Source organism: Pristiophorus japonicus, chromosome 8 (assembly GCF_044704955.1).
Source record: "Pristiophorus japonicus isolate sPriJap1 chromosome 8, sPriJap1.hap1, whole genome shotgun sequence".
Lineage (NCBI taxonomy): Eukaryota > Metazoa > Chordata > Chondrichthyes > Pristiophoridae > Pristiophorus > Pristiophorus japonicus.
This window is the reverse complement of record NC_091984.1, coordinates 117,402,945-117,420,857: the sequence shown is the minus strand read 5'-3', so window position 1 is coordinate 117,420,857 and position 17,913 is coordinate 117,402,945. Positions and strand designations below refer to the sequence as shown.

The 17,913-nt window shown below is 45.6% G+C and overlaps 1 protein-coding gene across 4 annotated transcripts in view; it reads right to left on the bottom strand.

Moving 5' to 3' along the window:
* The window catches only part of LOC139268154 (eIF-2-alpha kinase GCN2-like), a 126,567-nt gene that overhangs the window by 80,897 nt on the left and 27,757 nt on the right, over positions 1–17,913 (bottom strand). For 3 of the 4 annotated variants that reach the window (XM_070886194.1, XM_070886193.1, XM_070886196.1), the window contains exons 2-4: positions 15,730–15,846; positions 9,344–9,647; positions 5,635–5,768 (exon numbers count right to left, since the gene is read on the bottom strand). In XM_070886194.1, coding sequence (XP_070742295.1) covers positions 5,635–5,768; positions 9,344–9,647; positions 15,730–15,840 — 549 coding nt within the window. In that variant the 5' untranslated portion in view covers positions 15,841–15,846. The remainder of the gene's footprint in view (positions 1–5,634; positions 5,769–9,343; positions 9,648–15,729; positions 15,847–17,913) is intronic. The other variant, XM_070886197.1, reaches the window with a different exon arrangement.

Genomic DNA, 17,913 nt, shown 5'->3' with positions numbered 1-17,913 from the left:
CCAAAAACCTGACCTTAGAGGCAACAGCACTGGTTGCACAGACATTCTTGGCAGGGGAAGAAGAAACGAGGTTGATTTACAATGCAGGTACGACAACTAACGAAATATCGGAAGAAAAAGTTCACAGCACAAAACAAGCTGCTACCCCCACACACAGACAAAACTGGGAGAACAGGCTCTCGACAGCAGGCAGAAGCCATCAAGCTGCTACCCCCACACACAGACAAAACCAGGAGAACAGGCTCTCGTTAGCAGGCAGAGGCCATCAAGGGCCACAGGAACGGCCGTTCACACCTCATCAACCCACAATGCGAGCAATCAACTACAAACTAAGAGAAGCTCAAGAGAGATCAGCCAAACGCAGCTCATTCTTTGGGAACTCTTTGAACAATGGAACAGGTCTGTGCTGGAGGTGTGGGGGTGGGCACTCGTCAAAGGGATGTCGATTTCAGCAGGCTGTTTGCAGAAATTGTGAATATACAGGGCATTTGGCCCACATGTGCAAAAAAATGGCAGCTCGGCTGGTATACGAATCAGATTTGTCAGAAAGCGGACCAGAAGATGGTAGGGGCAGTACCCGGGACACCGGTGTACAGCGGGTCAACACGATAAATGGCCGCTGCTCCTACAACAGGACGCCTCCTATAATGATGAGGTTCCTACTCAACGGGATATCTGTCAACATGGAGCTGGATACGGGAGCGAGTCAATCTCTCATGGGCGCTCAACAATTTGAACAACTGTGGCCGCATAAAAGAGACAGACCAAAACTCACAAGGGTCGACACCTCACTAAGGACCGATACCAAAGAAATCGTATCAGTCCTCGGCAGCGCCATGCTCTCTGTCACACACAAAGGGACAGTAAACCGACTTCCCCTGTGGACTGTCCCCGGAGACCCCCCAGCACTGCTGGGGAGAAGCTGGCTGGCAAAACTAAACTGGAAATAGGATGATGTCCATGCCATGTCATTAGAGGAACGGACCTCCTGCTCAACAGTTATAAAGCGATTTGAACATCTCTTTCAGCCAGGTGTGGGCACTTTCAAAGGGGCCAAAGTCAAAATCTACATCACACAGGATGCTAGACCGGTCCATCACAAGGCCAGAGCTGTACCCTATGTGATGAGGGAAAAGATTGAACACGAACTAGACAAGCTTCTGCGGGAAGGCATTATATCACCTGTGGAATTTAGCAACTGGGCAAGTCCCATCGTCCCAGTCATGAAGCCTGATGGATCCGTACGAATCTGTGGGGACTACAAATCTACCATAAACAGAGTCTCCCTACAGGACCAGTACCCGCTGCACAAAGCAGAGGACTTATTTGCCACATTGGCTGGAGGTAAACTTTTCTCAAAATTAGACCTCACATCTGCGTATATGACGCAAGAATTGACCAAGGAATCCAAGCTACTCACCACCATCAACACACATCGAGGCCTTTTCATGTACAATCGATGCCCATTCGGCATCAAGTCGGCAGCTGCCAGATTCCAGCGCAAGATGGAGAGTCTGCTCAAGTCCATCCCGGGGACGGTTGTATTTCAAGACGACATACTTATCACGGGCAGGGACACCGACTCCCATCTCCGTAATTTGGAGGAAGTACTAAAGCGGTTGGATCGGGTAGGCCTACGAGTCAAGACATCCAAGTGCCTGTTGCTCGCACCCGAGGTTGAATTTTTGGGCAGAAGGATTGCTGCTGATGGAATCCGCCAAAACAGAAGCAATTTGCCTGGCACCCAGGCCCCGGAATGTCTCAGAACTGTGCGCCTTTCTCGGGCTACTCAATTACTTTGGGAACTTTATGCAGAACTTAAGCATGCTGCTGGAGCCTCTCCACGTGCTACTCAGGAAGGGGTGCAATTGGTTTTGGGGGGATGCCCAGGAACGCGCCTTCAATAAGGCACGCAACCTTCTGTGTTCCAACAGTGTTTTGACTTTCTTTGACCCAGGTAAAAAGCTAGTTCTCACACGCGATGCATCAGCGTATGGGGTCGGGTGCGTTTTGCAACATGTCAATAGTGCGGGCAAATTACAACCCATAGCTTATGCCTCCAGGTCACTTTCGTGGGCGGAGCGCGGATACGGAATGGTAGAGAAGGAGGCGCTCGCGTGCATGTACGGTGTCAAAAAGATGTACCAATACCTTTTCGGGGCCAAGTTCGCGTTAGAAACCAACCACAAGCCCCTCACGTCCCTCCTATCTGAGAGCAAGGCAATAAACGCCAATGCCTCGGCGCGAATTCAACGGTGCTGGCGTCCTACGACTATACCATAAGGCACAGACCAGGCACAGACAACTGTGCCGACGCGCTCAGCAGGCTACCCCTGGCGACCACGGAAGGGTCTGACGAACAGGAATGTGAGATAGTCATGGCAATCAATGCCTTTGAGTCTACAGGTTCGCCCATGATGGCTCGCCAAATCAGAGCCTGGACGACCGGCGACCCCACGTTATCCTTAGTAAAAGGATGTGTCCTAACCGGTGACTGGGCAGAGGCTCGCGATGCCTGCCCTGAGGAATTAAAACGCTTTCACAGGCGCATGCATGAGCTATCACTGCAAGCAGACTGCCTGATGTGGGGCAGCCGAGTAGTCATGCCTCTGCGAGGCAGAGAGGCATTTGTCCGGGAGCTCTACCGCGAGCACCTGGGGATCGTTCTCATGAAGGCCATAGCCAGATCCCACGTCTGGTGGCCTGGTATTGACGCGGACTTGGAGCTCTGCGTCCGAAAGTGCACCATTTCTGCCCAACTCAGCAATGCCCCCAGGGAGGCTCCACTGAGGCCCTGGCCCTGGCCTACCAAAGCGTGGTCGCGAGTGCACGTAGACTATGCGGGCCCATTCATGGGCAAAATGTTCCTCGTAGTTGTAGATGCATTTTCAAAGTGGATCGAATGCACCATTTTAAACTTGAGCACAACATCCACCACTGTGGAGAGCCTCGCAACCATGTTTGCCACGCACGGAATCCCTGACATATTGGTCAGTGATAATGGTCCGTGCTTCACCAGCGCAGAATTCCAAGACTTTATAATTGACCACGGCATAAATCACGTCAAGACGGCACCATTCAAGCCGGCCTCCAACGGCCAGGCAGAGAGAGCAGTGCAAATCATTAAACAAGGCATGCTTAAAATCCAAGGTCCCACGCTGCAGGGTCGCCTGTCGCGACTGCTGCTGGCATGCAGATCTCGTCCGCACTCACTGACTGGGATTCCCCCCGCACAACTGTTGATGAAAAGGACTTTAAAAACAAGGCTCTTATTAATCCTCCTAGACATGTACGAAATCGTTGAGGCAAAGCGCCGTAAGCTGACTGAAGTACCATGACAGAAATTCGAGGGGGAGATGGAATGAGATAGGGGACAAAGTGTTTGTACTAAACTATGGCAGGGGTCCCAAATGGCTTGCAGGGATAGTAACGGGCAAGGAAGGAAACAGGCTACTGGTAGTACAAATGGACAATGGCAAAACCTGCCGGAGGCATGTGGACCAAGTCAAAAGCAGATTTACCAACAACACTGCGGAACTAGAGGCAGACTACAATGTGGAACTCGCATCACACCTGGTGGACAGACAGAGGGAACAACCTGAGGAAAGGGCAATCCCACAGACAGCCCAGGCGAGTCAACAACAATCACACCAATCGAAACAGACAGCCCAGGCGAGATACCAGCAACCACACCCAAAAGAAAAACAGACACCAAGGCAAACAACTGAACCACAACTCAGACGCTCCACGCGAGAGCGTAGACCACCTGAGAGACTGAACCTATAAAGACAATAAGACCTTGGGGGAGGGTGATGTCATGTATCTTACATTATTATATATAACTGTATCCTAACATGCTATACATGACTGTAATAAGATATGACCTGTAACCACCAGCATACTTTACCACCAGGGGTGCACTTGCAAGAGACAGGTATATCAGGACAGGTCTCAGGCAAGTGCAGCATTCCAGAGCTGTGAAATAAAGATGCAGGTCCAGAGTGACCTTGACTTCACTATATGCCTCGTGTGAATCTGTACTGAGGGGACAGGACTTTACAAGATCGGTTGGTACTTTTTCTTGTAAAATTTCAGCAAAATATCCCCTAAATCATTTCCTTGAACATTTGATGAAGGCGATATTAATGTTTGGCAAAAAAAATGGTACAGTACTGCAATGAGTTTGCAAAATATAGTACGTCCCACTCAATTGCACACTTAACATACTTAATTGCACAAGACTAAATTTCCTATTTCTTATGCAAATTAACCTATTTAGCTAAGCAGTGATCATATGCAAAAGATCTGCCCGACTGATCAATTTCCATTAATTTGCATAATGTATTGCTGTCCGTGCACCAGATGTGGCGTTGACCAAGCTATTAATCCACTAACTCCACAGCACATTGGCCCAAGATGGACTTGTCCTGTAGCTCGCCAAGAAATGTAGCGACATCTTCGATTCTAAAATCACAGGTTCCATTTAATTCACGTTTCCCTTTTTATTTTCTATTCGGAGTTACTTGGCCAAGTGCATAGCTTGTAATGATTCAATGAAGGATTAGCAATGTCAGAGTTCTCGCGCATTTCAATTTAGGTCAATTAATCACGTAACCCACTTAATAGTATAATACTCATCAATGTCAATGTGATGTGATTAAACTGCTACAATATGCCCCATCCAATTCTGCTCCTTCATTCAAGGGCATCATTCTACAGTTGCCAGCAGCTCTCTGGTACTTTGACTAAGTGACTATTCTTCATGTGCGAGCCTGAATAGCAAGTGCCAAAAAGCTAACTGATTGACAGAACAACTCCATCCAGGCTTGATCCTGTTCTCATACGAGATCCCTGTGTATACACTTTCTGGCAGTGGATCTCTGCATAGTGATCACAAGCAGAATTTCTCACTCCCTAGCCTGGAGGCACTGAGATTACTATAGTGTCTCTGCTGCTTCTATGATGGATGACAGCTAACTCAATGTAATACAGGGAAAGGACCTAGAATTCACAATTATCCAGCATAGGAGGCCATTCGGCCCATTATGCCTGTGCCAGCTTTTTGAAGTAAGTATCCAATTAGTCCTACTTCCCTGCTCCTCCCCCATAGCCCTGCAAATGTTTCAAGTATTTATCCAATTCCCTTTTGAAATTTAGTTTGAATCTTCTTTCGGGCACTGCATTCCAGATCATAACAACTCGCTGCGCAAAAACAATTCGCCTGATTTGCCCCCTGGTTCTTTCGGCAAGTATCTTAAATCTGTGCCCTTTGGTTATTGAACCAATGGCTAGAGACATCAGTTTCTCCCTATATTAAAACCCTTCATCAATTTGAATACTATCAAATCTCTGTTCCAAGGAGAACAATCCTAGCTTCTCCAGTCTCTCCACATAACTGAAGTCCCTCATCCCTGGTACCATTCTAGTAAATCTCCTCTGCACCCTCTTCAAGGCCTTGTCATGCTCCCTAAAGTACGGTGCCCAGAATTGGTCACAATACTCCAGCTGAGGCCTAACCAGTGCTTTATAACTTCCTGGACTGTATGGTACCATACATTTGCTGATGAAATCATTCAAATGCGTTTATAAAAAAGGGTTGAGTTCCCGACTGCAGAATTTAGATGCAACACTTACTGCAGTTGCATGAACTTCACAACAGCATTCGGCCACAGCGCTTCTCACCTCTGTTCTCTTGGCAACACCTGCTGGATGTTTGCGTTTTGTAACTGAAGATATGGACAATTGGTCGTCTGCATCAGAATCAGTGTCTGAAAAAGCAATTCAATTTTAGAACAGTCAGTGTGAATCACAAATTGATAAAGGATGAACAGGCATCAAGACATTTTAGTGCACTGCTACATTACAGCAAAATGGCAGAAACTTTGACCATAACCTCATTTAAAAGGAAATCAGATACGTATCTTGCAAAGGGAAAATATAAATGGTTATGAGAAAAGGACAAGGTAAAGAGATTACATAACTCTGGTTGAAGAGCTAACAGCAGCACAGTCCCTCTGTGCTGTCATTTTCCTGATTCAATGAAAACGCAAGAAACACAAGAAATAATATTTAATGTGAAAAATTTTGGCCTCAGGGCAAGTGGAGTTGAGGCCATGATCAGATCAGTTCAAGGCACTGTATGGCCGACTCCTACTCCTATTTCTTATGTTCTCAGTGCTTCCCTCAGTATTCAACGGGCACCTGAACACCAAACTGTGCAGTATGCTATTTTCATACACTATGCAAAAATCCCATGTTTCAATCATATTCTAATTGTGTTTGTCTTGCTCTGGGACAGTTAGGTGTAGCACTGTGGGAGTTCCTTCACCACACGGACTGCAGCGGTTCAAGAAGGTGGCTCACCACCACCTTCTCAATGGCAATTAGGGATGGGCAATAAATGTTGGCCTTGACAGCAATGCCCACATCCCAGGAACAAATTTTTTGAAAAGCACACACTGTTACGGTAAGTACACGCTGCCTTGTTCATCTTAAGCTCTGGAATTTATTAAAATTCATTTCAACTTCTTCAGGAGTCCAGTTGAGAGGAGCAGGGGTTTTTACTGTTTTGAAAGCTGTTATCTGTCTTTATTTTAATGAATACTCCACAATCATAACATAAGAACATAAGGATTAGGAGCAGGTGTGGGCCATTTGGCCCCTCGAATCTGCACTGCCATTTAATGAAATTATGGCTGATTTTTGACCTTAACTCCACTTTCCTGCACTATCCCCATATCCCTTGATTCCCTTAATATCCAAATAATCACACCGGGGAAAGATTACTCTGTGTGCTTCACCATTCACAAATGACTATCAACTATTTTGTTACATAAAATACGGAGGAAATGACGTCTTCAACCCCCCCGCCCCCACCCCCTCGCTCCCATGACACCTGCGCTTGTTTCTACTGCCAAATTGGGGGTGGGAGGGGGCGCAGGTGCGGGTGGGAGGGGAGGGGAGAGAATAAATAGATTCTGATGGTACGCCTCAAACGGATGTAAAGTCGATGGAGCAACTGTGCTTCCCGCCTGAAGCCAGCATCGGAGCCCCGAACCATTTTCAGATTCGGGCCGCGTTTGAATGCTGCCGTTGAGCCGCGGGTACAAACGGGTGCTCCAGCGGAACTCTCCGGTTGTGGAAGGATGGAGAATCGGTCGGCTCCTGCACGGTCAGGCCTGGGGGTGGGTCAGGAAGCGGAAATCCGATCCCGATGGGTAGAGAGCTCGGGTCAGGAGTGGGCTGTCGTGTTCTTTTTTTTTACAGCTCGGAGAAGCGCTTCTCCTGACCCCATAAGAATAAGGGCAAAAGAGGTTTCAGGACCCTGGGTTGGGCCTCTACCACCTGCTTAAAACGAGTCGAGTGTGGGCGGCACACGCTGCACCTGTTTATTCTTCAAAAATATATCAGGCGGGCCTAGGGCACCCAAAGGGTGGTCGAGGTCCTCCACGATTTTCCTCTGCCGGCCCCTGTCCTGCTTTTCAGACGAGAAACTATTTACAATCTATATTAACAACTTGGAAGAAGGGACTGAGTGTAACATAGCCAAGTTTGCTGACGATACAAAGATGGGGGGAAAAGCAATGTGTGAGGAGGACACAAAAAATCTGCAAAAGGACAAAGACAGGCTAAGTGAGTGGGCAAAAATTTGTCAGATGGAGTATAATGTTGGAAAGTGTGAGGTCATGCATTTTGGCAGAAAAAAAATCAAGGAGCAAGTTATTATTTAAATGGAGAAAGATTGCAAAGTGCTGCAGTACAGCGGGACCTGGGGGTACTTGTGCAAGAAACACAAAAGGATAGTATATAGGTACAGCAAGCGATCAGGAAGGCCAATGGTTTCTTGGCCTTTTTTGCAAAGGGGATGGAGTATGAAAGCAGGGAAGTCTTGCTAAAGCTATATAAGGTATTGGTGAGGCCACACCTGGAATACTGCATGCAGTTTTGGTTTCCATATTTACGAAAGAATATACTTGCTTTGGAGGCAGCTCAGAGAAGGTTCACTAGGTTGATTCCAGGGATGAGGGGTTGACTTATGAGGAAAGGTTGAGTAGGTTGGGCCTCTACCCATTGGAATTCAGAAGAATGAGAGCTGATCTTATTGAAACGTATAAGATTATAAGGGGGCTTAACAAGGTGGACGCAGAGAGGATGTTTCCACTGATGGGGGAGACTAGAACTAGAGGGCATGATCTTAGAATAAGGGGCCACCCATTTAAAACAGAGATGAGGAGAAATTTATTCTCTTAGAGGGTTGTTAATCTGTGGAATTCGCTGCCTTAGAGAGCTGTGGAAGCCGGGACATCGAATAAATTTAAGACAGAAGGAGACAGTTTCTTAAACGAGAAGGGGATAAGGGGTTATGGGGAGCGGGCGGGGAAGTGGAGCTGAGTCCGTGATCAGATCAGACATGATCTTATTAAATGGTGGAGCAGGCTCGAGGGGCCATATGTTCTTATGTTCTTATGTAAAGTGGCTGCTGAAAATCTCCCCCCATAGGGCAAAGGTTTTCAGCCTCAGGTCAATGTCAATCGGCACAGGCTGGGTGATGTGAAGCTCTGATGTTATTATTGTAAGTTAAAAAAAACTCACAACCCAAGTAATTCATCTTATCTTAAAGAGGCGCACACATTTTCCAGATTACAAGCACTCCCTACAGAAGACCTATGAAAAAACTGCAGTTATAGGCCAACCACAAAAGGTCTCACACAGTTCTGAATAAACTCTTTTGAGTTTAATGTCTGAAGTTCTGATTTCCTGTGTGGCTGATAAAGATAACAGCCAAATATTTACAGCGTTTCAGTCATCCAACATTAGTATTTTTCTGAAAGTACTGGATTTATAATACTTCAGAATCAAAGGAAGTCTGATTTTTGAGTATAAATTAAATTAACTTAAATGGTACACTGGCAGTGGTTGGTGGGAAATTAACTATTTTTTTTGTTATTAAATTCTAATGAATACGAATGCATTGCCGAACATCTGTATTTATATAGCGTGTTTCATGACCTCGGGACATCCCAAAGCAATTCACAGCCAATTACTTATTTTTGAAGTGTAGCCACTCTTGTCTTGTAGGAAATGCGGCAGCCATTTTTCACACAGCAAGATCCCATGAACAGCAATGAGATAAAGGACCAGATTATTTGTTTTAGTGATGTTGACTGAGGGATAAATGTTGACCAGGACACCGGGGAAAACTCCCCTGCCTTTCTTTGAATAGTGCCGTGGGTCTTCTACATCCACTATGAGGGGACAGACGGGGCCTTGGTTTAACATCTCATCTATAAGATGAAGGAAATCATTCCAAAAATTACAGATACGCAATAAATACGGTTGCGACCTGGGCATTCATTTGTGTTGCTGTCTATCCATTCCACAGAGATGTCACACGGTGGGGGCGCTGCTGCGAGGATGGAGTCGTATGAGCTGTCGCAAGATTCAGGTTGAGCCTGTTCAATCTGTTCACCATTGATGGGGTGCTCCAGTTCCTCAATCCATGCGTCGTGATAGTGCACAACATTCCTGTGGTTTAGCTTCGAAAGAATCTTCACCTCAGTCAGAAAGGCACTTTCAGCACACCTCTTACTGTGCGGAAGGTGGATACACTTCACTGCGTAGGCTTTCTCCTCAAGACTGCGGAATACCTAAGGAAAAGTAACCGAATTGCTGGAGATTATATGCAGAATGTCAGATACCTGGGAGCAATCAGAAGCCAGTAATCTAATACCGGAGATCAGATGATGCCAAAAATTACCTGTAGCTGCCATATGAATCCACGCTCGTTAGCTTTAAATCATTCTCGTGTGCACGTGGGAAGGAAGAGAAGTTGCTTATCATACTTTTAATTTTACGCCATAGTTTTATTCAGTGTGGGGTCTATTTTTGTGACTGCCTCTGCAGATGCCAAAAACAAGGCCGCTCCCAATGTGTGACATGCAAGAAAGGTCAGATTGAAGCATTGGCAATTTTAATCTCAGTGCTGCAAACTTTGAGAATTTCCTGTTAATTACTAGGAAATCCTGTGACCGGTACAGGTCCTGTGATAATATGTAGAATGGACTCTTTGGGACCTCGACGTTTTGGTTTTAATTTTATACACCTCAATCAAGTCTCCCCTCAGCCTCCTCTGTTCCAAAAAAAACCCCAGCCTATCCAAACTTTCCTCCTAGCTAAAATCCACCAGTCCTGGCAACATCCTTGTAAATCTCCTCTTTAATGCAATCACATCTTTCCTGTAATGTGATGAACAGAACTGTATACAATACTCTAGCTGTGGCCTTACTAGTGTTTCATACATTCAAGCATAACCTCCCTGCTTTTATATTCTATGCCTCGTCTAATAAAGGAAAATATCCAGTTTGCCTTCTTAACCACTTTATCTACTTGTCCTGCTACCTTCAGGGATCTGTGGACACACAATCCAATTCACCCTGTTCCTCTACACTTCTCAGTATCCTACCATTTATTGTGTATTCCTCTGCCTGGTGAGCCCTTCCCAAATGCATTACCTCACATTTCTCTGGATTGAATTCCATTTGCCACTTTTCTGCCCACCTTATTAGTCCTTTGATATCTGCCTGCAGTCTAAAGCTTCCTTCCTCACTATCAACCACATGGCCAGTTTTTGTGTCATCTGCAAACTTTTTAATCATGCCCCCTACAATGAAATGAAAACGTGCTAGAGAAACTAATGGGACTAAAAGCCGACAAATCCCCTGGATCTGTTGGCCTACATCCTAGGGTTCTAAAATACGTGGCTTCAGAGATCGCAAATGCATTGGTGATGATCTTCCAAAATTCCCTAAATGCTAGAACAGTCCCAGCAGTTTGGAAAGTAGCAAATGTAACCCCCGTTATTCAAGAAAGGAGGGAGAGAGAAAACAGGAAACTACAGGCCAGTTAGCCTGACATCAGTTGTCGGGAAAATGCTGGAATCCATTGTTAAGGAAGTGGCATCAGGGCACTTAGAAAATTATTATATGATTAGGCAGAGTCAACATGGTTTTATGAAAGGGAAATTGTGTTTAACAAATTTATTAGAGTATTTTGAGGATGCAACGAGCACAGTAGATAAAGGGGAACCAGTGGATGTAGTATATTTGGATTTCCAAAAGGCATTTGATAAGGTACCCATAAAATGTTGTTCCGCAAGATAAGGGCTCATGGGGTTTGGGGTAATGTATTAGCATGGATAGAGGATTAGGTAACGGACAGAAAACAGAGAGTAGGGATAAACGGGTCATTTTCCGGTTGGTAGGCTGTAACTAGTGGGGTGCCCCAAGGATAAATGCTTGGGCCTCAGCTATTTACAATTTATATCAATGACTTAGATGAAGGGACTGAATGTAATGTATCTAAGTTTGCTGACGATAAAAAGCTCGGTGGTAAAGTAAGCTGTGAGGAGGACACAAAGAGCCTGCAAAGGGATATAGACAGGTTAAGTGAGTGGGCAATAAGGTGATGGATGGAGTATAATGTGGGGAAATGTGATGTTATTCACTTTGGTAGCAAGGTTAGAAAAACAGAATATTTTTTAACTGGTGAGAAACTATTAAATGTTGCTGTTCGGAGATATTTAGGTGTACTCGTACAGAAAACACAGAAAGTTAGAATGCAGGTACCGCAAGCAGTGAGGAAGGCAAATAGCATGTTAGCCTTTATTGCAAGGGGCCTGGAGTACAAGAGTAAGGAAGTCTTGCTACAATTGTACAGTACAGTGCACAGTTTTGAATTCCTTACCTAAGGAAAGATATACTTGCCTTAGAGGCGGTGCAATGAAGGTTCACTAGATTGATTCCTGGGATGAGAGGGTTGTCCTATGAGGAAAAATTTAGTAGATTGGGCCTGTACACTCTGGAGCTTAGAAGAATGAGAGGTGATCTCATGAAATACAGGTGCAGCGCCTGAAATCCGGAACCTTCGGGATCGAGGCCGTTTCGGATTCCAGGCTTTTCTGTACTTTCGATTTGTTTTATGACATCACGAATCCGGAAACACCCAAGCCCAGGTTCGGGTATTTCCGGATTTCGGAACGTCAGAAAGAGGGGGGGGTGGCATTCCTGCTGTTCGGCCCCGCCAAGGAGGTTGTTGGGCGGGGCCCCGCCGAGGAGCTGTTTGGGGTGTGGTCTATCAAGGGAGTTGCCGTCGGGAGGGCCCCACCAAGGAAGTTGCCGTCGGGCAGGCCCAGCCGAGGAGGTGTTCTTGCGGGCTGGCCCTGCCGAGGAGGTGTTCGAGGTAAGGGCAGCGGTGGTGAGGTGAGCGGGGCGAGGTGAGCAGAAGCGACAGAACCCCGAGGTCAGCAGGGTCATCGGGTCCGGATTCCGAAATATTTTACGGATTCCGGACGACCCTGCCAGCGATCGGTCTGGATTCCAGAACATTACGGATTCGGGAACTCTCGATTCTCGACACTGTACCTGTACAAGATTCTGTTGGAGATTGACATTGTAGATGCTGAGAGGTTGTTTCCCCTGGCTGGAGAGTCTATAATTAGTCTCAGGGTAAGGGTTGGCCATTTAAGTCTAAGATGAGGAGGAATTTCTTCACTTAGAGGGTTGTGAATTTTTGGAATTCTCTGCCCCAGAGGACTGTGGCTGCTGAGTCTTGGAGTATATCAAGGCTGAGACAGATAGATTTTTAGACTCTAGGGAAATCAAGGGATATGGGGATCAGGCGGGAAATTGGAGTTGAGGTCGAAGATCAGCCATGACCTTATTGAATAGCACAGCAGGCTCGAGGGGCCGTATGGCCTACTCCTGCCACTAATTGTTATGTTATATTCTTATGTTCTTATTAATTCTATGACTTCAGATTACCAACCCATTTGCCAGAGGAAACGGTTTCTCCCTACATGCTCTATCAAAACCCCTCATAATTTTGAATACCCTCTATGAGGTCTCCCCTTAACCATCTCTGATCTAAGGAGAACAATCCCAGCTTCTCCAATGTCTCTACATAACTGAAGACCCTCATCCCTGGTACCATTCCACTAAATCTCCTCCGTACGCTCTCCATATTCCTTGACATCCTTCCTAAAGTGTGGCATCCAGAATTGTACACAATACTCCAGCTGAGACTTAACTCGTGATTTGTAAAAGATTAGCATGACTTCCTTGCTTTTGTATTCAATGCCCCTATTTACTTAGCCAAATACTCCACGCACTTTCTTAACCACCTTATCAACTTTCTCTGCCACTTCAAAGGTTTTGAATATGCATTCCCAGGTCCTGCTGCTTACCACTTTTCAGGTCCTGTTCTTTATTCTGAGATTCTGCCTGTAGGACCTCAGCCCTATTCCTAACTATGTCACTGGTTCCAATATGGACCACGATTTCTGGCTGTTCCACTTCTCCTTGCAGAATGTCCTGCACCGGTTCAGTGACATCCAATGTAGCTGGCGAGTTGTGGACGGCAAACAGGATGGCTGGTCAGGCTGTGCACGGGCTGATACGAATGGCCAGAGCGTGCGCAAAGTACACTCTGCCCGTTGTACCCGAAAACTGCAATCGGGGATCTACTGTAGGATTCTACTCGGGAGCCTATTATCAGCAAGGGCAGACATCGACGACGAGGTTCAACACCGGCTCCAGTACACCAGCGCAGCCTTCGGCCGCCTGAGGAAGAATGTTCACAGACCAAGCCCTCAAATCTGGCACCAAGCTCATGGTCTTACAGGGCTGTAGTAATACCCGCCCCCCTGTGTGGCTCAGAGATGTGGACCATATACAGTAGACACCTAAAATCACTGGAGAAATATCACCAACGATGTCTCCGCAAGATCCTGCAAATCTCCTGGGAGGACAGATGCACCAACGTCAGTGTTCTCGATCAGGCCAACATCCCCAGCATCGAAGCACGGACCACATTCGACCAGCTCCGTTGGGCGAGCCACATTGCCTACATGCCCGACACAAGACTCCCAAAGCAAGCACTCTACTCTGAACTCCTACACGGCAAGCGAGCCCCAGGTGGGCAGAGGAAACATTTCAAGGACACCCTCAAAGCCTCCTTGATGAAGTGCAACATCCTCACTGACACCTGGGAATCCCTGGCCAAAGACCGCCCTAAGTGGAGGAAGAGCATCCGGGAGGGCGCTGAGCGCCTCGAGTCTCGTCGCCGAGAGCATGCAGAAAACAAGCGCGGGCAGCGGAAGAAGCGTGCGGCAAACCAGACTCCCCATCCACCCTTTCCTTCAACAACTGTCTGTCCCATCTGTGACAGAGACTGTAATTCCCATATTGGACCTGGCGGAGACATCGTTGGTGGTATTTCTCCTGCGATTTGAGGTGTCTACTGTACATGATCCACGTCACCTGAGAACTCACTTTTGGAGTGGAAGCAAGTTCCTCGATTTCGAGGGACTGCCTATGATGATGATGATGATGATGACAATTTGCATATTTAAGTAGCCTCCAGTCTGAAACAGGTCAGCTATTTACAGGCCTGCCTGAAAATGTCATCAGCGGACCTCGAGTGTCCGTGGGGGTGGCCGAAATGCTCCTCCGCCGAATGTTTAGGCAAGAAACGCATTTCCAGCAGTTGAGAATTTGCCTGTATTGTTTTTAGTCACATCTACAGCAGTCACAATGTTTTTTTGACTTTTACCAAGTCTCATTTTAAGACACAATTATTAAGCCCGCTGATTAAAACAACAGAAAAGAACACGTGCTGTTTAAAAGGAACAAGCACAACTTTATCCCAAACAATATGTAGGAGCCTTAGCAGTCTCTATATGGATACATTTGCAATACAAGTTTAGTGTGGGTGCAGAATGGATTCATAGATGCATTTGAGAATCTAGGTAAGTACCTGAGGAAGAAAGGAATAGAAGGTTATGCAGATAAGGTTAGATGAAGTAGGGTGGGAGGAGGCTCATGTGGAGCATAAACACCAGCATAGACCACTTGGGTTGAACATTCTATTTCTGGGCTGTAATTTCTATGTAATTCGATGTAACTTCGCTCTGTTGCTAAACCTGCATAGTATAAATCTAATGTTAGGCCAAATCTGACCTTGCAGCAAAGTGAATTGAGATTCCTTTCCCTAGGGAGTCTTGCTGCGCTCTGGCATCAGCTCTGAGAGTGCAGCTTGATTCAGGCTGCATTTACACTATAGTTGCAGCGTCAGCATAACACAAAATTACTTTGCACCGATGCTGCTGTGGTAGTGTGAATGCTCCCTAATTCACACATACATGCATGTACACATTTTTATATTTGCACTATTTTCATACCTATAAAATAAACTGGAGATCTGGTGTGCAAAGCCCATTTATAATGCAGCACCCTATATAATTTTTGCTCATACTGTATAGTGATTTTGATATCAGTACTGTTTTGCCTCTGTGATATGCCTGGAATCATACAGCACAGAAGGAGATAACATGTCCCATTGTGCCTGTGCCAGCTCTTCTTAACAGCTATCGAATTAGTCCCACTCTTTCCCATAGCCCTGCAATTTTTTCGTTTTTAAGTATTTATTCAATTCCTTTTTGAAAGTTACGATTGAATCTGCTTTCGCCTTCCTTTCCAGCAGTGCATTTCAGATCATAACAACTCGCTGCATAAGACAAATTCTGCTCATCTCCCCCCCCCCCCCCCATCTTCTTTTACCAATTATCCTAAATCGGTGTCCTCTGGTTACCAACCCTCCTGCTTGTGGAAACAGTTTCAACTGAAATTGTAACAAACTAAAAGCTGTACTTTGAAATAAAATAACTTTGCCTACCTTATATACAATGCTGAATCCCCCTTGGCCGATGCATTCGATATCTGTATACCCTTTCTTCTGCAGGACTTTTCTTACATTGTCCAATATATTCTCCGTGCGCCACATCATGTGAACCTTTATAAGGGACATGTAAAGGTCTTAATGATAAAAACTGTAACGATCACAGTATATTATGCACGTTCATTTAATAGTTTGATAACTGCAACATTGTTGCACCATATCAGAAACAACGAGCTTTGATTTCTTCAAAATGTTTCATATAATCATTGGCCAAGGAAGTGCTCTCAGTGGTAGAAATATCAGTTTTCTTTTCTTTAGCATACTCAGTGGTATAATTTCTCATGGTTATTACATAGATATCCCGAGAGCCTCCAGCAGAACCTTTCCTGTCATTTGCAACCTCTGTCTCAATCGTTCTGTCCTTTCTCTATTTTATCAATACTGCAATGGTTATTGTAATGTTTGCACCTGTGAGTATGCTCACAGGTTTGTAGAGCTGTTGAGTGTCCCTGGAGATGGAGCACACGGTGTCCACCGGTACGCTCGTGGCCTTCAGCGAGAGGTGGGCACCGGAGGGACTGGAGTGCATCATCACCCCCGGCAACCAAATTTTAATTTGATTTTATGATTTAAAGTTTAATTTGTTTTAATTGCCGGGGTTTTTAGTGTCCCCCTCCCCTTTTATAGGGGGCACTTGTAAACTTTATGATTTTATTGCCCAAAAAAAATCACAAAAAAAACAAAAAAAAGTTAAAAAAACAAAAAGAAACAAAAAAAGAGGGCAGGTATAAGTGTCTGGAGTGTCCCCCAGATCGGGGGGCACTCGATCTAATGTTTGTTTTGTACTTCCTAAAAGAGTTGTAGAGCTGTTGAGAGTCCCTGGAGATGGAACACGCGGTGTTCATCGGTACGCTCGCGGCCTTCCGCGAGAGGTGGGCACCGGAGGGACTGGAGTGCATTATTACCCCCGGCAACCACATTTTAATTTGATTTTATTTGTTTTAAAGTTTAATTTGTTTTAATTGCCGGGGTTTTTAGTGTCCCCCTCCCCTTTTATAGGGGGTACTTGTAAACTTTATGATTTTATTGCCCAAAAAAAAATCACAAAAAAACCCCCAAAAAAGTTAAAAAAAAATGGGCATTTGAAAAGTGGCTGGAGTGTTCCCCAAATTGGGGGGCACTTGATCTAATGTTTATTTTGTCTCTCCCCCCACCCCCAGAAGAGTTGTAGAGCTATTGAGTGTCCCTGGAGATGGAACACGCGGTGTTCATCGGTACGCTCGCGGCCTTCCGTGAGAGGTGGGCGCCGGAGGGACTGGAGTGCATCATCACCCCCGGCAACCAAATTTTAATTTGATTTTATGTTTTAAAGTTTAATTTGTTTTAATTGCCGGTGTTTTTTTTAATGTCCCCCTCCCCTTTTATAGGGGGCACTTGTAAATTATATGATTTTAATGCCCAAAAAAAATCACAAAAGGAAAAAAAAACACAAAAAACCCTCAAAAAAACAACAAAAAAAAAGAGGGCAGGTATAAGTGTCTGGAGTGTCCCCCAGATCGGGGGGCACTTGATTTAATGTTTATTTTGTCTCCCCCTAAAAGAGTTGTAGAGCTGTTGAGTGTCCCTGGAGATGGAACACACGGTGTTCATCGGTACGCTCGCGGTCTTCCGCGAGAGGTGGGCACCGGAGGGACTGGAGTGCATCATTATCCCCGGCAACCAAATTTTAATTTGATTTTATATGTTTTAAAGTTTAATTTGTTTTAATGCCGGGTTTTAGTGTCCCCCCAGTCAGGGGGCACTTGTATAATTTGCCTTTCGGTGTCCTAAAAAAAACACAAAAAAACCCACAAAAAAAACAAAAAAAGGGCACTTGAAAAGTGTTTGGAGTGTCTCCCCCCTTTAATAAGGGGACACTTGAGTTAATGTTTGTTTTTGTTTTGCAACAAAAGAGTTGTCGAGCTGTTGAGTGTCCCTGGAGATGGAGCATGCCGTATTCACCAGTACATTCGTGGCCTCCCGCGAGAGGTGGGCGCCGGAGGGACTGGAGTGCATCATCACCCCCGGCAACCAAATTTTAATTTGACTGTTTAAGGTTCACAAAGTTTTATTTGTGAAGTTGTCGGTTCTAGTGACCCTCTTCCACTATTTGAAGGGGCTGCTCCTTGATTTCTGGTTGCA